The sequence below is a fragment of the Ornithodoros turicata genome, chromosome 1, assembly GCF_037126465.1.
Source record: "Ornithodoros turicata isolate Travis chromosome 1, ASM3712646v1, whole genome shotgun sequence".
Lineage (NCBI taxonomy): Eukaryota > Metazoa > Arthropoda > Arachnida > Ixodida > Argasidae > Ornithodoros > Ornithodoros turicata.
Window position 1 is genome coordinate 231575843 of NC_088201.1, and position 22569 is coordinate 231598411.

General features: G+C 45.9%; 1 protein-coding gene across 1 annotated transcript in view; it reads left to right on the forward strand.

The window, feature by feature from the left end:
* LOC135379082 (HEAT repeat-containing protein 3-like) overlaps nucleotides 1-22569 on the forward strand; it is a 56989-nt gene that overhangs the window by 20895 nt on the left and 13525 nt on the right. The window contains exons 4-7 of the mRNA XM_064612330.1: nucleotides 15737-15831; nucleotides 17270-17379; nucleotides 21227-21361; nucleotides 21785-21930. Coding sequence (XP_064468400.1) covers nucleotides 15737-15831; nucleotides 17270-17379; nucleotides 21227-21361; nucleotides 21785-21930 — 486 coding nt within the window. The remainder of the gene's footprint in view (nucleotides 1-15736; nucleotides 15832-17269; nucleotides 17380-21226; nucleotides 21362-21784; nucleotides 21931-22569) is intronic.

Consider the following 22569-nt stretch of genomic DNA (forward strand, 5'->3'; position numbering starts at 1 on the left):
ACGAGGAATCGGGAATGTGATAACGATAGAGGATAGAGAGGTAGCAAGCCACCTGGTGATATAGATCCCGAAACCCCGAGGAACTCGACAACACAGACAAGACCTTGTCTGTGTTGTCGTTTTTTGCACCCCAGTTTCGGGTTTTTAAGTTATGGGTTGATGTGATTTCCACTTGGAGGCGCCTTCCAGAAAGAAAACGGCAAAATAAAAAAATTCAGAAAATTCGTTCGTATTTTTTTCATAAACCATGAAAAACGTCGAATTCAGAACCAATTGCTGGCTTTCGGTTGAAACGACCCTTCCCTTCCTCTTCCGGGGACGTGATTGGCATTGCCTGCGAGATTCCCAATCGTTCAGCTGACGTCGTCGCCGAGCGGGTCACAGTCCTATATACCACCGAAAGCACGAACGGAGATGCTTCAAGCGACCGTTCGGCAACAGATTGCGAGTCGGAAGACCGCATTTTATGACGGACAGCCTGCCTTCATGATCGGCTCCAATGACGTCAGTCCGCACACTGTTGCCTAAATTGACGACTTCAGAAAATCCCAAGGAAGCTCAGCGCCGCTCTGAACTATGGGAACTTGCTGATAACAGAGGAGGAGGAGGAGGTCTCCAAACTGTTTCGGTTCTTTCTCTCTCTCGGCTGGTTGTCCACGAGGTTGTCAAAGTCAGCGAAAACGAAACGTGAAAGACGGTTCATTCCAGTAAACTCCCAGGATGCAACGCGTACGCAAGGAGCACTGGGATTTTCTGAAATGGTCTGTTCAGCCGGAAGCGCGCAGCAGGCTGCAAAATCCGATTCAATTCAGTTTCTAATGTTTCCGACTGTTTGAAACCGAAATATTCCAGTTACAGGTACCCGAGCAGCACAATGTACTGAAAGTCGAGTGTAATAGGGGTGGACGGGTAAGTGGAAGGCCTTGAGCAGACTCGTGAAACTAAAGAGCATTGATAAGACACACACCGTCCACCCCTATTGCACTCGACTTTCAGTACATTGTGCTGCTTGGGTCATTCAGTCACTATCCCCATAGCACCTTCAGTTCAACTGCGTTTTTTTTTTTTTGTCCGGACACCACCTTTTTAATGACATATATCCGTGCCGGGCAGAAAAAATGACAATAATGTGTAATGTTAGTCGGGTCCCGAATGCCATTTCTTACGATAGTCGTGATTTCAATGACATTAAACTGGTTGATGTCGATGCGGATCACCAACTACCCTAGGAACGGTTGAGATACTTCAACGGGTTCAAAGAGATTGAAAATACCCATAATATCACACAGAATGAGAAAATGTGCTTTATTTCATAATCGATGGTCTGTACAGCGCTGGATAAAAGTTTATAGAACATCTCTTCGGCGCATTCCTTCCTCAGAGTGAAACGCTAGCAGCGAATGGGACCGTACGGAGTTACAGTCAATTTGCCGAACACCACAAAAAGTTTTGACGCGACAGCTTTTTTTTTTTTCACAGAAAAAAAAGAAAAGAAAAAGACGTCCACAAACCCAGCCGTGCTCGTTCACCCGGGGTACGTGTAACGAGGAGGACGGGGACGACCTATGACGTCATAACGTCTGCACGGCCAGTCGAGGCCAGCACCTGTCTCTTTTCGTGCGTGAGGGCTTTCTTCTTTTGTAGTGGGTAAACCTGTTCCCTCTGGGCGATTAGTAATTGAATGGGTGGTCATGGACATGGGAGGGGTCTTGGAAAGAGAAACCACGTGACACGACCGGCCCAATCGCGGACGCCGAACGGTGGCATCCAGCGCTGGGAACGAATGCGATACTGTGTACCCCTATTTAGTGACTCTATAGGCGATGCTTCTTCAGAGCTCTGAATAGCTGACTAGCAGGCGACACTCTCAACCATAGGTGGGCATTTTCCTGCGGCCTCACTCATCCTCACCTCACGAAGCACGGACTTTATCAGCCTCACTCATCCTCACCAAATTTTCCTCACCAGTAACTTAACCTCAGTCGCCCTCACCCTCACATTCCATTTCAAATTTTTCCCTCACGAACCTCACTTCAGGGCATCGGGATACCGAAAGGCCTCACCATCCTCATCCTCCTTCACCTCATGGGGCTATTCACGACCCTCATAGCCTCACGTAACTTCACCTCATGAGGGTCCTCATCCTCACTTGTCCTCACCTCATGAGGACCCACATGGCCTCACATGTCCTCATCCTCACGTGTCCTCACCTCATGAGGGCCCTCATGGCCTCACGTACCTTCACCTCATGAGGACCCACATGGCCTCATGCGTCTTCAAGTCACTAGGAGACACGTACGTGAGCCTCAAAAGAACTTTCCGTCATGTTCACATGAGACGTCGGCGTTTATCTACTGTGTCGATAGTTGGTACTAATGATACTGCGCGGCATTAAACTGTTTACAGGGTTTCGTGCTGTGCTTGGATAAATGTGCTGACAGTTGTTACTGTCACAGTGAGGCTTAACTTTAGTGTTCGGCATCAGTAAAGTGGAGCCCGAAATACTACAGTGCAGATGTACCGTTACGGAAATGATCGGGTGGTGGCGGGGAATAGTGCTTGAAGAGATCCTGTACGCGATTCTCAGAACCGTATGACGCTGCTGCCAAAATCGGAGGATACGCTCACAGCTGAAGTGTTTGGGCACAACGATGGTACTTAATCGCACCTGCAATCAGGTCGTGCCTTTTTATTGTTGTTTTTTCTTCTCCTTCTTTTACATTTCAAAGGCGCGCTACAGTCACGGGGATTCCAGTTTTCCTGGCTTCGTTTTGAGGAGACAAAGAAAGATTTTGAAAATTCTTACAACTCCATGATGAAAAACCCGAGACTGGGGAAAAGACGAAAAACAGACGGCGCACACAAACTCTCAATTTCAACGTCTGTTTTACGTCTCTTCCCCAGTCTCGGGTTTTTCATCATAGATCTTTTTGGTTGTTATTTGTTTGTTCTGCTTTGTTAGTTCCTTCCTTAGTACTTCCTTCATTATTGCTGTCGCACAGACTTCGGGGAGCCCGGTAAAGGCTGCTTTATATTGAGCTTTATGCTGTTAAGAACAAGAGATGTCAAAATAAAAAGAAAGGCCCGTTACATTGCGAGCAGCGGTAACATTTGTTTAAAAAGAAAATACAAAAACACCGCACAATGCACCTTTGGCCAGGGTGTCGAACCGAAACGTTTTTCGTTCCGGTTTTCGTTCCGGTTCTATCATAAACGGTTCGGTACCGGTTCTGCTCCGGAGCAAAAAAATAAGGATTCATACTGGTTTTGAACCGTTTCCGCTTCTCGTGTGCATATTCATTCCCAGAAAAAAAATCAATGTTGCAAAATGTAAACCCGTTTATTCCGCACACATGGCACCGACGGACTTGTCTGTCGTGATGTCATACGTAAAGTATAACTTTCTTGCTGGATTGGTGCGATCGCGTCCCATCCGAATGTCTGTTGCTGCTTCCTAGTCAGCAAGCACCACGACGGCTCCGTTTTCTTTTCTTCGTGTCCTGTCCACAAAAGAAGCGCCGCTTCGTACGCGCTTGCCCTCGCGGATACGTAATGTATTCAACTTCGCTGTTTTCAAACAAGGGACGCGTTGCGCGACATTACCGATAGAGAAGCCGTTACTCAGCCCCCCTGGGTCGTGTTTAGTTCAGGAGGGTTTGGGCGGATGAAATTAAAACGAACACTACGGCACATTGGTAGGGAGTCACAACCGGTCACATGTACCTGTAAGTCTATGTGCGCGAACGATAAAACCTTACCAAGGTGTCATAGTATACCGACATACATTCCACCGTAACCGAAGCCCTCGTAAAGTATCCGTGACACGACTTCAGAACACACGACGTCAGTTTCATTCGCTCATTCGTAGTCCAAACCGGCGAAGCTTTTTCTTGGACCGGAAACCGTTAAATAAATTTTTCGGTTTCCCTCCTGAGCGAAAAAAATGTATACGGTTTCGATTTCGTTCCGGTTCGCACCAAAATAGCGTTTTTTTCCGGTTTTCGGTTCTGGTTTTCGGTTCGCTCCGACACCCTGCCTTTGGCACGACACAGCACGCGTGTGTCCAGTTGCAATCATTCGAAATTAGCGGGGGAAAGCAGCTGCACGCGCTTTCGAAAACGCGGTACAGGGCCTCTCCAAACGAGGCTGCTATTCCAGTAAACAGGCAGAAAAACGAATCCACAAGAGGTAAAACACGACTTCAAAATCGTGTTCCCTATTCTCGGGGTTTTATCTTATGCAACAACATAACGTGACTGCCTAAGAGAGTCATGACTTATCTGTAAGGTCACTAATGAAAAAGTCGCATACCCCTTTGAAGTGAGATTCTTCATGGTAGCCTTCATACAGGGCGGTCCACCAACCCTGATAGAAATTCGTAGTAAAAAACGTAGGCCCGTTTGTTTCAACATGCTACGGATTTCTTCACATTCAACACACTTCCTGTGTACTTTGATTAGGTTATCATTAGCGTAAAAGCGTTCGCCATCTGCTGCAATGCACAGGTGGGCTCTCCGAAATGTATCTTCCACGGCCCTTTTGATTTCGGATCTGGAAAGCGACGAGCAGAAAGCAGTGATTTTCCCCAGCTGGTCAGCCAGCGATCGTGGTTCGCTTTTGTATACTTCGTCTTTGATGCAACCCCAGAGGTAAAAGTCCATCGGCGTTAAGTCAGGAGACCTGGCGGGCCATCACACTGGACCAAATCGGCCAGCCCACTTCTCCCGGAACATGTGACGGAGCAGCCTTATTGCACGCCGCGCGCTGTGAGGTGGAGCCCCATCGTGCTGAAACCACACGTGGGTCTGTTCAGCAAGAGGCAGGTCATCAATAAAGCTGACACGGCATCTAAAATTTCGCTACAGTAGCGGTTGGCATTTAGGGGTCCCGTGAAAAAGATTGGCCCAATAATGGCTCCGTTATAAATCCCGGCCCATACATTCAATCCCCACTCGTACTGATGCTTGCAGTCCCGTAGTCAGCGTGGGTTTGTTTGGCTCAAATAATGCGCGTTGTGTCGATTCACTTGAGCGCTATGGCAGAAGTGGGCCTCATCAGCCCAAATGACCCTGTTCACAAAGTTTCTGCTTTCCTGGGTCCGACATCAGATGCAGTTACAGAAATCCAGCCGTTTCTGGTTGTCGCCCGGCTGGAAATGTTGATGAAGGCTCACGTGGTATGGGTGGAGTTTGTGCTTGTGTAGTATCCTCAGCACACTTGACTTTGATGTCTGTACTCACTTTGCCAGGGTGCGCAGACTTTACGTGGAGATCATCTCCTACTTCTTTCAGGGCCTGGTCTGTTTGTGTCGGCTCACTGGCAGAGATTGGGTGTGACCGGCTCTGGGTACCGGAATGGAAACTTCCTGTTGTAGACAGTCTCACAAATGCACACCTTATGGTACAAGAGCTCAGCACCCTAGTTCCTGGAAGCATTTCACTGTATTTGAGGACTGCTCTGTCATAGTTCATACCTGCAGCCCCCAGAGCAATGATCATCCTTGTTTTTTCTTGGTTTGAATGCACGGTGCTTGCCATCGCTGCCGTTTACTTGTTCACTGCATTCACTGAGACCGGAGTGCAAAACGGTCCAAAAATGTATTTCCTTCCCTACCTGTCAACACGTCGGGTGACCTCATTTTTGATAAGCTTGCTCTGATTCCCGCACTCACCGCGGGTGTTTGTTCCGTGGGTAAGGCTTGTAACCCTTTCCCCCTCGTGTAGCGCGTGTCAATGTAACCTCCTTTCTTCGCAGCTTTGCGCTCAAACTTAGAGCCATCAAAAAAGAGGCGGAGCCAAGGGCGCATTTCCACGAATTTTCGACGAATTTATTTCGGCAATTGCCATTGCATTACGAGTGGGATTATGTGCTGTACTGAGAAAAATAACCACGGGGGACCCATTTCCGCAAAGAAAACGTCAGGTTGCCTTGGAAAATTTTGGAGTTCAATTTAAGAAATTAACTTTCCGTCAATTAAAATGAAATAAAAATGTTACCAATATGTGGCAAAAGTTATTGTCAGAAAAAAAATCCCTTGACCGCATGTCTCTCCGGGGACAATGTCTTTTACTATGAATTTCTATCATGGTCGGTGGACCACCCTGTATATGGAGGAGTGAAGAACGGAACATGGCGATCCTCGAAGATCTTCGATTTCCATTGGCCCTTCGCGCAGAGTGATGTCATCTGACGCACAAAGCGAGGGGATACAGTGGCTTCCCCTTCATCCGTGAGGCTCACGAATGGACCCATGACCTCATGCGTGAGGTTCCTCACGAAAGGCCTCACGGCCTCATCTGTGACGGGTTATCTTTAAGCATGTGTGTTAACAGGGGGGAGGCGAAAGGGGGGGGGACAGTGGATCTTATTTGTGCTTCAAACCTGTTCATCGTAAATGCTTTATTTTCCTTGTCCGTCTCGAAATAAATTTTCTGTCAATTGTGAGTAGCAGCCGTGGTGTCAACTTCGTTCTTCCTTGTGTGTTTCTTGCTGCATTCAACAGTATGTCAAGATACCAACTACCCCAACTTCGTACACTTGTGCTCATCCGTGAGGTTCCTCACAAAGGGCCTCACGGCCTCATCAGTGAGGTTCCTCACAAAAGGCCTCACGGCCTCATCGGTGAGGCTCCTCACAAAGGGCCTCACGGCCTCATCTGTGAGGCTCCTCATGGAATACGCTGTACCCTTACGTATGGCCTCACGACGACTGGCCTCATGAGGGCCCTCACGGTGGGCCTCATGAGGGACAATGCCTCATGACTGTCCTCATGAGGAACTTCCAGCGTGGTCTGGCCTCACTCACCCTCACCTCATCGTCGTGAGGTGAGGGTGAGGCGCCCTCATGAGGGTCCTCATGAGTGAGGCCGCCCAGCTATGCTCTCAACCAATCAACGAGCGCGGACTGTGCACCGTCACAGGCTGGTACTGCTCTCCACCAGCGTTGCTCACGGTTGCTTTTTGCGGCATACTTTAAATTACATTCCTGCGATAATTGTGAGTCTGTGGGGTGAATTACTTCTCGTGGTGGATTTTACTGTCCTACTTAACAGTTTTATAGAAAAAAAAATGCAGGGTGTCAATAATTACTTCTGTGCTGCTTTAATACATTCAGAGGGTGAGTTCCCCTGGTCATCGTAGTTCAGACAAAGCCACACACACGCTCACACGGCCGCTTCAATCCAACGCGCGTCGCGTGTCATTGGTTGCGAACGGAACGTACGAAACAACAACAACAACAAAAAAAAACAACAACAACAAACAAAAAACTTATTAAAGATCTGCTTGTCTGAACCCTATGGGGTCAGTGCTACTTACCTCGTGGGAGATTTTGCCATGACTTCTGGACACCTTTATCAAATTTAATTCGCGAGAAATTCAGTGTTCCCAATTGAACTACCAGCTCCGGTGGCGCAGCGGTAACGCGTGCGCTTGGAGACTGGGAGGTCCGCGGTTCGAATCCGCGGGCCGGCTGTGCCGTCTGGGGTTTTTCCTGGGTTTCCCTCAGATGTGTAATAGGCGTATGCCGGCACAGTTCCCCTGAAGTCGGCCCATGGACGCAGCTATCCTCCCCCCGAGCGGATTCCTCTTTCCTCTCCTCCTCTCCACCACCTTTCCCTTCCCGAGAAACATGCCGCCTAATCAGGCAGGCAGACCTCTCGGTTCCTCCCAACGACACTCGTCCTCCTCCTCCTCCTCCTCCTCCTCCTCCTCCCAATTGAACTCAGAAATTTGTCAAACCAACCTACCGTATTTTATTTTTTTAACGGAAACAGAAAGCGCATGCCGGATTTTACCCCATTCTATTGGAAAGCAGATCTACTACTGCTATGGTAATAGCCGGAAAAAAAATTGCGAAAACCGAAACACTCCGGACCGGTTTTGGCCCTCTGTGCTACCGACGCGGATTTGACGCGCTCCAAGAGTGGTTCGCTGGAGAGCCACTGGGATACGACGCGTATGTGAAAAAAAAGAAAAAAAAAAGGTCCATTGCCGGCCCCGCCCAGATCTCCGAAAGAACCGATGCGAGGAGGCCATGTACCTACCCTTTCACTTTCCCTTTCCCAAGCTACTGCTGAACGGCAGCATGGTTTCAATTAGAATCACTAAATAAGCTTCGCTTCAGAGTATCGACACTGAGTTCCAAGAGCGAGCATGCGCCATTTTGTTTCCGCTCGTTTTTCACACGCAAGCAGCTCATCAAGGTTGACAGCCTTGAGCCAGGGCCGTTTAGAGAGAGAGAGTTTGGCCATTGGGAGGAGCCTAACTTAAAGCGCGTCATACGACGTCACGGCTGAACGACCTCCCTCGTCGTGCTCCATTGTTATCCAGTCGTAAACCGGTCGCAGACGCCATATTGATGCTGATCCTTGTTTACAATCCAGAGAGAGAAGACACGTGCGAACTTCTTGCTTCGAAAGCCTTTCGTCCTTGAACTCTTTCAGTTCGGCAACAAAGCTCCCTTATCACTAGGGCGAGGGGGTCATAAGCCGGTTATTCCTGTAGATTACATTCAGCGCGACCACGAAGCTGGCGGAGAGCATCAATATGGCGCGGGCTTGATGGCAGATAAGCGGATTCCGCTCGGATTCAGGCTTTTTGGGCGGAGCAAGGACGACTCTGACGTCAAAATAAGCTCCTCCCATGAGGCGGCAAAAGATCAAAGAATGGCCAAACTCTCCCTATAAATGGCTCTGCCTTGAGCCCACGTTGACATCCTCGGGACGCCCTGCTGGACAATACATGGGTTATCGCACCACGGACATACACGATTCTCAATCCCACAGCGAGCATTATGTGAGCCGTCTTTGATCCTCAAATGGGGATGGTACCGGTATGGCGCGAAAACAAGATGGCGCTCCTGCTCTTCCTTGGACCTCAGTGTCGATACTCTGAAGCGAAGCTTATTTAGTAACTTTAGTTTCAACCACGGTCCTTTGATACTCTTGGGAATGTCTGAAATCTGAAAGTATGGGGATACTATGGGAGTATCAAAGGACCGTGGTTTCAACGCAAACTTACCTGAAAGAAGAGCGAGAAGAAAACGGGAAGGGGCGGATGATCGTTTTTTTTTTTTTTTTCGGCGTATTTTGCATTAATTTTACGGGGAACGGGGCTCGGCCGGCAATTTGCGCGCCGCGAAACTATTTTTTTTCTCCCAGCAAAGCCAGACCTCTAGGGAATGTGTTTTACAGTGCGATGGGGTAAATCCGACGCGCGTTTCTTGTCTGTAAAAATAAAATAAAATAAAATAAATGTGAGATTTACTTGGCAAATTTCGGAGATCCATTGAGAAAAAAAATTCAATTTCTCGCGTATATTCATTTGATAAATGTGGTCAGAAGTCATCGCAAAGTCTCTCCCGAAATAAATAGCGTTGACCTCATAATGCTCAGACTAGTACATTTTTAATACGGATTTTCTTTCACGTTAGGTCAAAACTCCGTGTATATTTTTAGGGAGAACTATTCATCGGAATATAATTGAATCAAGGGGAGGTTTTGCGTGCATTTTATGTGTTCCCCAATGTATGTTACAACTCTTTAACAGACTGTATTGTTCATTTGCACTTCACAACGAGTGCAGTTACTGTGTAACTTAGCATAAAGTATGGTATTTCTTCCGCTCCCTGACAGTATACCTCAGGAATGGCAGACGCTGCAGCTCGGAAATGAAACTCGTTTCGTAAAAGAAATACGGTTACTGGGCATAAAAATCTTGCCAAAAACATTCGACTTCGAAATTTGTCTTAGTATATTACGAAAAATTGAAAACACCTCTTTCAAATGTAGATGGGTAGAAATCCAGCGAACCGGTAGAAATGTAGGAAGGGAGTTGCCTCAGGAGAGAAGCCGCCGATATTTCGAACAGAGACTGTTCTTCTTCTGTTGTTGTTCTTCTCTTCTTCTTCTTCAAATGTGCTCATCGTCAGTTCCGTGTTCTGCATACTTTCTTGAGCTGCCTGGACACCGGTGGCTCTTTGATATTTACTTTAGAAGGTGTACTTACTAGGTGCGTAATAATGTATGTGTGTTAAAAATTCAAGGGGCAGCGAAATAAATAATCTAACAAAGTTTCTGCTGTTGTGAACTCTGCAAAATGCGTACACACAAGACCTAGCAGCAGGTGCACAGGGTGGCCAGACTAACGTGCACTGGAATGTAAAAAAAAAAAAAAACAAGAAACTGCGTTATTCGCCACGAGATCGAACGCTGTGGGCGCGTTGCGGAGAAACGATGAACTACCGTAGTGTGAGTGGCTTCCTTGCGTCGTCTGCTTTTACACGTTTATTTTCCGCATTCAGTGCAGTATTCGCCTCTCTAACTACCTATAGAGGCGCTCGCGTCGTCCTCAAGATGGCGCAGAAAAGAATGATTGCCGATGAACAAATCGCCCTGGTTCATGCCTTCTTCCACGAGACACGCTTCAAAAATTGTCCAAATAACATAACTCGCGAGTGGTTTCCTGCTGTCTTCGTTGTTTTCGTTCACGCCGCTCCTTTGATAGTATCTTTTTCCTCTTCCTCTTGCCGACATTGAATATTCTTCTCCGCAGTGGTTTTGCACCGCGAAATTGAGCAGTTCTGTTGCTGTTTGAGTTCTATAAGCCGGGACACTCCATCGCACATGAAGGGAAGTTGCGGCAGTTTCGGGTCAGCCCGAAATCTACCTGTCGTCTGCTGTTACTATCATTCATTGAGTGCTTCTGCTGGGGTCCGCTAGGTGGCGAGCAGCCTGCTGGAGAGGCGAATAGGTGGAGCACTGGGGAATGGACCAGTATCGTACCCAGGGATCGGAACCGAAACTGAACCCGAACCGAAAACCGGAAAAAAACGTTATTTTCTGACGAACCCGAACCGAACCGAACCCGAACGATTTTTTTGCTTGTCCTGAGCCGAACCGGAGCTGAACCGAAAAAAATTGATACGGTTACCGGTTCGGGAATCGGTTCAGAGGTGAATTAATTGTACTACTGACCGACCTTTTTTTTTTGCTCACCTGAACGGTTATCTCACACCTTTCTCTTACAATCGTGTACGGTGAGCGTAAGCTTGCTTGCATGTAGCAAAATTACTGCCCGTGGACCGGTTAAACCGATGCCGAAAAAAGTAACTGTTCCAATCCCTGTAAATGCCCCGACCGCTGACAGATTTTTTTTTGTCTGTATGTGCGGGGGTGGGGGGGGGGGTTCTCCCTGAGCCGAATCCGAACCGAACCGATATACCTGAACCGGTTCAAGCTGATAATTTCGGTTCAGCGGAGCTAAACCCGAACCGAACCAATATGCCTGAACCCGAACCCGGACCGGACCGAAAAAAATACCGGTTCCGATCCCTGATCGTACCACCGTGGCACAAGTGATCTTCCGGTGAATATATACGCAATAATTATGGAAAAGAACCATCTACTCCGAGCATCAGCCAGCGTGTTGTCCCACACTTTAGAAAGGTGACGGTGTCGCCCCCTATAAGTCGATCTCCCCTCGCAGCTATTAATGAAAACTTCGGAATATTGTACGGGATCGCGCGTTGTAACCTCCCGAATTTTTCCGTGGTGACCCATTGATTAATTAACGTGTTAATTGTTCGTCCTAGGGTCGAGATGTGAATTCGAAAGTTGTAAAGCGTGTCGAGAAATGCCCGTCGCAAATGTTTCCTACAGCGTATGCCCTGCGTGGAGTTTGTCTCCTGGCTCCTCGTTCGCAATTCGAAAGTGTAACACGTGACACGAGACGAGCGCAACAACGTGCGCGCCTCGATTTCGGAACTTTCAAGCGTACCCAAGAATTACCCAAGCAGCACAATGTACTGAAAGTCGAGTGCAATAAGGGTGGACGGTATGTGTCTTATCAATGTTCTTTAGTTTCACGAGTGTGTTCAAGGCCTTCCACCTACCGGTCCACCCCTATTGCACTCGACTTTCGGTACATTATGCTGCTTGGGTACCTATCACATCCGTTATCTGCAGAGAAGCGATCTTCAGGTCTGACCTGTAGATTGCTTCTTCACAGATAAGGAATGTGATAAGCGATGGGGGATTGCAAGGGTGATTCAACATTCCACGGGACTGAAAGGGTGACTGGGCCCATGGAAGAATGCATGGTTCTTTTTTTTTTCTTCTTCTTCTTCTTGTTGATATGGCTTTGCCTCTGGATGTTAAAAAGCACGTTTGGACCACGACCTACTTCATACTACACTTACTTCTCTATAGAGTGTGCCCTGTTTTCCACTTCATTTGGGACCAATTACAAGGGTTGTATGGTGCATATACATGCGTATTTTACACATTATTGCATATATCACACGTATATAATGCTTACTTTTTCATATTCATGGTCAAGAGTGGGACCTTTGTTCTTCATATTGGAAGGTTCTGTTACTTTCGGCATGGCTATAGAGGCCATACTTCACAAATATTAAGGCCACAATAGAACATGTTTGATGTACATGAGATAACTGATGTTCTGAGGCTGGAACAACATAGAAGGGACAATCACATACAAGGCCTCAAGTTGCCTAAGAAATTAACGATAAAAGACGAAAGTCACTCAAAAGGTTAGCCAGCTGTGGGACTCGAACCCACATCTTCTGTATTACCGGTCCAGGGCTCTACCAATTGAGCTAAGCTAACACGCCTTCTCAGCGACTTCCAAGGGTGCGTCATCTGAAGGGACAAACCAGTCACTCTCTCTCACTTATCCTCCTTTCACTCTTACATTTCTGTACACTCATACACACATTCATACGACAGGGATCAACGCAAGCGGTTTTCAGCCTGCCTCATGAGAACAGCACACTGTTTCATTGTAAAAAATAATTTTAATAATAATAATAATAATAATAATAATAATAATAATAATAATAATAATAATAATTTTTATTAGTGCCCAAGAACGGCCGCTAAGGCTATGGTGTTGGTGCACACAATACAATTTTTCTGTACATGCGCATATAAGCATGTATGCCCTATGCTAAGCCAATATATTAATACATATTCCTCATTAGCACTTGGGACATTTTTCTAAGGATCAGCAGAACACAACTGTGACGATGCTTGTTTTCGGGGCTTAATTAACTTAATTAACTCTTAGAAGCCGTTATCCTATGACGTGATATTCGGAGGACAATTTTGTAGATATTCGTATTCGAAAATTTCAATATTCGCACACCTCTAATTAAAAGTGAAGATTTAGTACACATGCACGACACAATTGCCCTGCACCTCCGTTCTCATCAAACAAGTAGCTCAAGACAAAAGTGGGAAGCACAATCGTGCCGTAAAGCTTGCGGCAAAATCGGTAGTAGTTGGCGCCTTCAGTAACCTAACTACTGTAGTTAACTACTTAAAATAGTAGTTTAACTAGTAGTTGCCACTACATTTCTGCAAGTAGCTGATAACTACTTTTTAACTACAATCAGGTAGTTTAACTAGTAGTTTAACTACATGTAGTTAACTACTGGCCATCACTGTTATTTACTACAGAGAGCATCCACCTATGAATGCTGACTCAAGATATGTTCCTACATTTGTTTGAAAAAAAATATTGCAAGCTGTGCGCATCCCAACGACGCGAAAGTTACTTATGCACGCGACACAGAAGCAACACTTGAGCAAAACAGGGTGATGACAGAGCCTGACAGTCTGCCCCTTTCCCGCAGCTCTCTAACAGCTGTTTCATTACCGGAAACGTTAACTGAAACGTAACGAAAACGAAATTGAAAGGCTGGTATCGGAAATGGATAACGGTAACGAAAATACGTCAGTTACCCTTCCCTGGTAATCACCTCAAGACCGTGGCTTTCGGGCGCGACCTTGTTCGCCCCCCCCCCCAGCTTCCAGCGTAGAAATAGATAAAAGATGAAAGTCACTGAAAAGGTTAGCCAGCTGTAGGACTCGAACCCACATCTTCTGGATTACCGGTCCAGGGCTCTACCAATTGCACTAAGCTAACACACCTTCTCAGCGACTTCCAGGGTGCGTCATCTGAAGGGACAGACCAGTCACTCTCTCTCACTCATCCTCCTTTCACTCTTACATTTCTGTACACTCATACACACATTCATACGACAGGGATCAACGCAAGCGGCAAATGTTGAACATGAGAGAACTGATGTTCTGAGGCAGGAACAACATAGAAGAGACAATCACATACAGGGTGTCCCAGCTAAGTGTATGCAGATTTTTTAAAAATATATATAACACTTTTTCCAAGGTTAAATCAATTGCAATACAGCATATGCTAAAGGGCACTCCCTAGCAGGGCATTAGCAAAGTCCAAAGGCAATGTCTTAATTAACTTTCATTAATTAACTTTCATTTATTAACTTGTTAATTATAAAAGCTACAAAGTTGTCCCAACGAGAACATCTGTTCCTTTCGGTCACCTGATATCGTAGCCGTTTTCAGAACAAAAATCCGTTCCATAGATCGCCCGCAAAAAATTAGTGAAGGAACGCCTTTTTTTTCTTTATTTTGTTCATTGCGCATCTTCGCAGACGCGTATTTCCTTCATCCCCAACGTGAGAGGGGGAAGGAGCACAGTGCCGCCTCATGCGTCGAAGATGAGCTTTAACTTGCGGAAACAAAACAAAAACAAATGTATCGGGTGACTCTATCGGAACTGGCCTTATCTTGAGTTGCATGTTCTGTTTCCTTTTAATCTTTTTCCAGGACGCGAGAGGCGATAGTGTGCTCTTTCTCCCTCTCACATTGGGGATGAAGGAAAGAAGCTAAGTCTAAGAAGCGCAATGAACAAAATAAAGAAAAAAAATGGCTTTCCTTCACGATTTTTTTTGCTTGCGATCTATCGAACGGATTTTTGTTCTGGAAACGGCTACGATATCAGGTGACCGAAAGGAACAGATCTTCTCATTGGGACAACTTTGTAGCTTTTATAATAGACGATTTCAGAAATTGCATGGATGGCCCACCAGAGAGCGCCGTGTTGCGAATGCCCCGCTGCACCTTGGGATTTAGTGTTCATGAGTCAGAGAGAAGAAGAAGAGCGCAAAGGGTTTCGGTTTTCTTTTTCCTTCACCTCCCGCACCTTCGAGCAACAGGCAGACGAGCACGAATGCAAACCATTTCCCACAACGCATTGCGCGATGCGCGTGACTTGCGCGACGGAGGGCCCCCGTGCGGAGCACAAGGGCAATATCTGAAATCGCCTATTAACAAGTTAATTAATGAAAGTTAATTAAGACATTGCCTTTGGACTTTGCTAATGCCTTGCTAGGGAGTGCCCTTTAGCATATGCTATATTGCAATTGATTTGACCTTGGAAAAAGTGTTAGATATATTTTTAAAAAATCTGTATACACTTAGCTGGGACACCCTGTATAACGCACTTTAATGTAGACTGCTTTATTTTACCATCTGATTCCTAACAAGATGCTCAAGTTGTGCCAGATATGCACTCCATGCATTGCTTTCATCCCACACACAGAGCTGAAAACATTGCATATATCCACGTGAAATGAGGCAGTCGTCAAAAAAGCCAGACAGCTTTTTTGACGTCTGCTTTATTTCCCCCAGCTGGGATTATTATCCCCAGGCAACTCGAGGCTTGTGTTGTGTTTGTCCTTTTGTGTGGTCCAGCCTCATAACAATTACTTTCCATCGTATATCAATGGTTTTTACTGCGTACTAGAGGATTTTTAGTCCATAGATGCATGCACATTTCTCGAGTTTTTAGTGCATATTTATCCGCACTCTACTTATTAGAAACATCATTTACAGTACCGTGGAGAGTGGAAACCCTGCCAGGATCAAGCAAAGATTGATTCAAAGTCAGAGATATTCTACGAAGCCGTGCATCTGCTGTGGAATTTGTGGTGAGTGTGCCTCACGCTTCTCTTGGTGTGCTACCATCAGCATGGAATAACACAGTGTTCCATGGGGGATACAAACGTGTATGACACTCACCAGGAGTGAGCAGGGATCGGAACCGGTATTTTTTCCGGTCCGGTTCGGGTTCGGGTTCAGGCATATTGTTTCGGTTCGGGTTTAGCTCCGCTGAACCGAAATTATCAGCTTGAACCGGTTCAGGTATTTCGGTTCGGTTCGGTTCGGGTTCGGCTCAGGGAGAACCCCCCCGCACATACACAGACAAAAAAAAATCTGCCAGCGGTCGGGGCATTTACAGGGATTGGAACAGTTACTTTTTTCGGCCTCAGTTTAACCGGTCCATGGGCAGTAATTTTGCTACGTGCAAGCAAGCTTACGCTCACCGTACACGATTGTAAGAGGAAGGTGTGAGATAACCGTTCAGTTGAGCAAAAGAAAGGTCGGTCAGTAGTACAATTAATTCACCTCTGAACCGATTCCCGAACCAGTAACCGTACCAATTTTTTTCGGTTCAGTTCCGGTTCGGCTCAGGACAAGCAAAAAAATCGTTCGGGTTCGGTTCGGGTTCGTCAGAAAATAACGTTTTTTTCCGGTTTTCGGTTCGGGTTCAGCTTCGGTTCCGATCCCTGGGAGTGAGTACATGGCCCACATCTTGCCTTAAGGCAAGGTTTTACTTTCCCAATGGAATTTACCGTCACATACGCAGGATCTGCCCTTTCTGGCTGAAAGGTACTGTAAGGGAGCAGATAGATAGTTTCTGTTAATGGCTTAGACCAGTGTTCACAGGCTGATCATTCCTTCATTGCTACTTGTGCAAGAAAAAATACTAAGGTATCTCAGTTTTTAAGCGTCACCTATGTTGTTTGTGCTCATACCTGTCGCTCTCTTCTGCGTTTTGGGGACCTTAAAGGGGTCCCCCATCACGTCCAGCAGTTGAGAAGGGGTCCACGACACATGCAGGAATGTGAACCTCACTGGCTTACATTAGCAGCTTGTCGCTTGTATATTCATACATTTGAATGAGAACACTTACTTTAAAGCTGCCATCTAAATTGTGGTCTAAATTCTGGTAAAATTTCAATTGAATGTTCAATTTAACTGTTTGATGCTAGTTTGTTCCTATTCCTCCATGCCCCATGGAAGTACTAGCAGTATTTTATCCAAAATGTTCTTGCAAATATAGGAGTCAGTGTGCAAGTGTTATAGAGCCTACTTTGACAGTGTGACTTTGACGGTTGTACATTCCGACATTACTGGTGGAAAGAGCATCTTAGTCAACATCATGCCGGTCCTCATCATTATTTAATCAACTACCATCCTTGGAATAAATTGTAATTCAGGCCATTGGCGAGGTGTTGTGTGTTTTTATTAAGTGTGGATTCAGTCTCTGCATTATGCAATAATGTTGAATGATTTTCTCCTCAGTGAGAGCGGAGAAACAGCAGTGTCTATCTTCAACCGTGAAAGGCTATTGGACGTTCTACTTCCCTGCCTAGATGTTACAAAGTACGGACACAGAATTGCCATCGCAGTTGGTGAGGAGAACCGTAATTGTTTTCAGGGGGCTGTGTCACGTTGATATCTGTAGTTCTGGTTCACACCCCACAAAGCCTTCTATGCTGATGTACAAGAGGCATACACGCAGTTACTCAATGGAATATTTTCATAGATATTTGGATATTATCATGGATATTTTCTCGTAATATGTATTGAAACCCCCGATATTGGGGAAGTACGGAACAGAACACAGGTGGGCAAAGTCTAAATTTTTCATTTCAATTGTTCAATGTTCAAGTCTGTACCATTTCCGTTGTACAGTAGAATCTCGATAGTACGATCACTGATGATACGAATTTCGGGATGGTACGAATTATTTTCCGGTCCCGGCCGGAATGCCTATTCTTCCCATGTATTCGAGTTCGGATTATACGAACGCGTTATCTTGCCTTTACGGATGATACGAATGAGCCGAGGATGCGACAGAGGTCGTTCCCTCGTGACGCGAGAGCGCGTGAGCCACGCTGCTGCTCCTTTCGAAAAGGGAGGGCGATCCTCACCACGAACTCCCTTACATCATGTTGCGCAATGCAAGCAATGACCCTCCCTTTGGTGGTGGTGGTGGTAGAGGAGATAAGATCAAAGGGATTGCACGGCCGGGAGCCTTCTCACATTATCTCTGTTTTGACCTTTTTACCCCCTCGCAGCAATATACCGCGAAGCTGTGTGACATCGCTCTGGCAGAAAACAGCGACCCAGAACACGTGGAGGGAACATATCAGGACAACTTCTGGCAACATTGCGCGTCACCATTCCGCAAGTCGGCTTCACCTAAGGCCTGCGTGCTTTAGAAGCTCGCTTTAGAACAGTGTCGCGCGACTCGCGGGCAGAGGTGGGCACCCTCGCGAGGGCTTGTGAGGGTGAGGGCTCCCTCACCTCACCTCACGGAATTTGAGGTGAGGTGAGGAGCATCTTTTGGAGCAATGGTTGAGGTGAAGTGAGGTGAGGAAAAATCTTCCTAGAAGACGCTGAGGTGAGGTGAGGTGAGGAAAATTTTCTGAAAACTTTTGGTGGTGAGGTGAGGCGAGGAAATTTTTCTCCAGAAAGGCTGAGGTGAGGTGGGATGAGATACATTTTCTGAAAAATTATTTGAGGTGAGGGCAGGCGAGGAAAATTCCCCGAATTTTTTTTTGAGGTGAGGTGAGGGAACTTCTCCAAAAAGTAGTTGAGGTGAGGTGAGGTGAGGACAAATCTCCGTCCAGGAAAATCGAGGTGAGGGCAAAGACCGTGAGGAGTTTTGCCCACCTCTGCTTGCGGGTGGATGGAAAGCACGTGCTGGGTCTTTTGAATGATCTCGCGAATTTGGTCAGTATTGACCAGAAACGGAGACACAAGAGCTTTACGACCGACCTCTTTCACTGACAGTGAAAACGGAAAATGAACAGTCACTGTCCATTTTCTTGCCTCAATTTTTATTTTTGTTTAATTCGTTTGATACGAATTTTTTCCGCTACCCCTTGAGATTCGTATCATCGAGATTCTACTGTACTACCGTAGTACTTCCATAGACGCTGCTTTGTTTAAAGACGTCATGTGGTAGTCTTGACTGCAAATGTGACAACGGTCCTCCCAAAAGGGATAAGATAAGATGCAGGATCGGACACCGGGTAAAGGAAATCAAACAGACAATGACAACTGCAAAGATAAAATAGTACAAGTAGGACGTTTAATAATAGTAGGACAGCCTGATTAATATTCAATAAATGTTCTGCTTGATGAGGGATCAGTAGCGAAACAGAGCAGCAAGCATCAAGTTCCCTCACAAGCAATTGTAAGTGAAAACCTGAAAAAGTCGGGAATTTCAAGGCTACAGTTTGGTGGACACCCCAAATTAATCCCGTAAAACAAACCTGAGAGAAGGAGAAAAATATGGCAGGCAAGAAGTTCTCAAACACAGCGGTGCTTTAAAGGGCCACTAACCTGCTACCAGAAGTTAATGAAAGAACTGATGTTCTGAGGCTGGAACAACATAGAAGGGACAAATACATACAAAGTCCTTCTATGTTGTTCCAGCCTCAGAACATCAGTTCTTTCATGTTCAACAGTTGCCGCCTACGTCGATCCCGTCGTATGAATGTGTGTATGAGTGAGCAAAAACGTAAAAGTGAAAGGAGGACGAGTGAGAGAGAGTGGCTGGTTTGTCCCTTCAGATGACGCGCCCTGGAAGTCGGTGAGAAGGCGAGTTAGCTTAGCTCAATTGGTAGAGCCCTGGACCGGCAATCCAGAAGATGTGGGTTCGAGTCCTACAGCTGGCTAACCTTTTCAGTGACTTTCATCTTTCATCAGAAGTTAATTTCAGATTATGTTAAAGACTATATACCTTCATTTTGGGCATATTATCCAAAATTTTCATTAATTTAAGAGATTACAATCAAAATCGTACCAGACCCTTTCTTCTCTCCGCACCACTCCGCGACCATCGTTTGGCTTCGTGCAACAGATAGTTGCTCTGCCGTATACACGCGCCCCACTGCGGAGTGGTTTTGCTTCAAACAAATGTGCAACCGTTGAAACGAAATAATGTGGTCTGCGGCACCTGGTGTGGTACCGATGGAAGTTAAAGGGGTTGTGATGGGTCAGCCCAGGTCAACCCTGATAAACGCAAAAAACATGGTTCTTTGCATTGAAAGTTTCACAGTGAAGAGGGTAATACACAGAGCACGAAGATTTCAGGAAATATTTGTTTTCTAAATTCGATGGGGTAAAAATTGCGTAAATCAACATGCACCCTAAATTCATGCGCATTCAGGTGAAAAAAACTTCCAGTACGCTAAATTCGGGGAGAAATCGTCGAGAAATCATTTACTCAGACTGTTCTGGTTTGGTACAAACGGTGATGGAACTGCACTTGGCTGTCAAACAAGTTATAGTGTATATTTTTACAGACGTCTCACCGAGGGCAATTTGACGGGTAAAAATGGCGTTTCACCCTAAAGAGGAAACCTTCAATTCTGGGAAGAATCAGGTTAAACACTAAAACTTCGGGCTCTAGTAACGCAGCGTAGAAGCGTGTGGAAGGGAAGAAGAAGAAGAAGAAAAGAAGAAGCATGTAGAATAGGAGAGAACGTTCACCGCGAATAACGAAACTCGTGCGGTTCTGACATCACAGCCTTCGTTACCGCCAGTGAGGTAGTGCACCAGAAGTCACGTGCTTTCGACAGCCAATGGGAACGGACGCAGCTGTGAGCTCTGTGACGTCTGCGCTTTGCTCGGGAGTGTGTCCGAGGGATTGTATCTCGCTGAGTACGAAACGTAGAAGAAGAATAATTCTCTTATCCTCAGTATTCTGGCGGGCAGTACAATGTGCCCAAAGATGTAAGGAACCGCATCTGTGAAAGTGTCCCAACCCGTTTAAGAAAGCTATTTATAAAACGTAGCAATTTGTAAAACGCATGAAGTGGTGTACATGTGTGAGACCACGGACACACTACGTTCGAGCCCGTGTTCTGTTGTCCGATTGGCTGCTGCCGCTCCTCCGTCTTGAGGATCCGATTGGCCACTGCCAGCGACAGAGTTTTTGTGACACAAAATATAGGACGAGGTAAAATAATTTTGGTTGCGTAGTGATTGTTCAAACTTGAACTTTAATCTGACGACAGTTTTTTTTTTCTTTTCATTTTTTTGCATTTTAGTGCTCCTTAATGCACAAAGTGACTGATAGGTTGCCATGTTTGAAGACTTGTCTGTCCCCCCTTTATCACTGCCTTGGGTTTCCTTCATGTTATTGCCTCCCTTGCCCTTTTCTCTGTAGTAGCCATTGATTTGTCATCAATGCGGAGCATCCCCTGTTGAACATGACACCACATTTCTTCCTCCTGTGTGCAGCGCATTGCCTCCATGCCGTCTCGGAAGACAACCCCGAGTTGTCGTCTGCCCTGAAGGAAGTGAAGCCATTCTATGCCCTCTGTGAGGGCACCTCCAAGGAACCGTCTGCTGTCTTGCTCAAAGTGCTTTCTGCAGGTGAAGCCCCTCACTTTGTTCCTTCATTTTGCCGAAGGAATAATTGAAAATATCTGTAAATTCCTCGTCTGTAGTTCGGGCTTAAAGGGATGATTGCATCCTTCCCAATCGACTTAAAAACTGCAGTGTCGCTTTATTCCTTGTTTACTGCCGACCACAGTATGAAAAATTCCACGCAAAATAGTGGGAAGACAGTTTATTTGATCGAATACATTACAAGAGCAAACGCTGGATGTTGACAGTGTACCTGAATTCCCCCTCTGGAAAAAGAACGTCATTCCCGTGAGAAAAGGGATGATAATAAATATTATAATAATCCAAATTTTATTTAATCCTTTGCGTATTATTTATGTGATCTTCCAGTTGTCTTTAATATATGTTGCCGCGCTCCTACTGACTGGTATATACCGAACATTTCCGAAGGTATCCTCGTCAACCTTGCGGAAGGAGATGACTCACCTCAACCGCCTCAGCTGCTGCCCTCTGTCATCACGATAGTGGCCGAGGCACTCTCCCTGCCAGTCGTCGAGACAGTCAGCGGGCTCACACAAATGGTGGCTGATATACAAGTGAGTTATTGCAGAAAATGGAGCATGCAGCCACTGTTGTAACTGTTGCTAACACCAGGCGTTGTGTTCCATGCATTGCATTCTATGTATAGGGCCTGACTTTTTCGGGTTTTATTTTTGGCCAAATTCGGGGGGTAAATATCGGGTGATATTTTTCATTTGAAAATTCGGGTGTATTCGGGTTAAATCCCGTTACGGCATATTCTGTCGTCAGGAATTCGGGTGCATTCGGGTGATTTTTTTTTTTTAAATAAAAATTTGTCGTAACATGAAACTAATGTTTAGCAATGTTAACAAACTTTATTTTAATGCACGCTTATCAGTGTGCCACGCGACCGGGATGTTTTCGGGTAGATTCGGGTTAAACCCGAATTTTACAGATTTCGTTCGGGGGGTAAATATCGGGCGGATACGGGTTTAACCCTAAAAAGTCAGGCCCTATCTATGTATAGCGTTCTACATTTTACTGCTAGCTGTCGTATTCACCTGGTTTGGTTTGGTTTGAAGAAAAAATAAAATGGAGATTTTGGCTTCCCTGGTGTGGGGCCCGCAACTCCGCATCACTTGCACCAGTCACTGGTTTGTTACTGCTCTGTATTGCTTCTTTGCTTCTTTTATGTTTTTAATCAAGTGTTAATA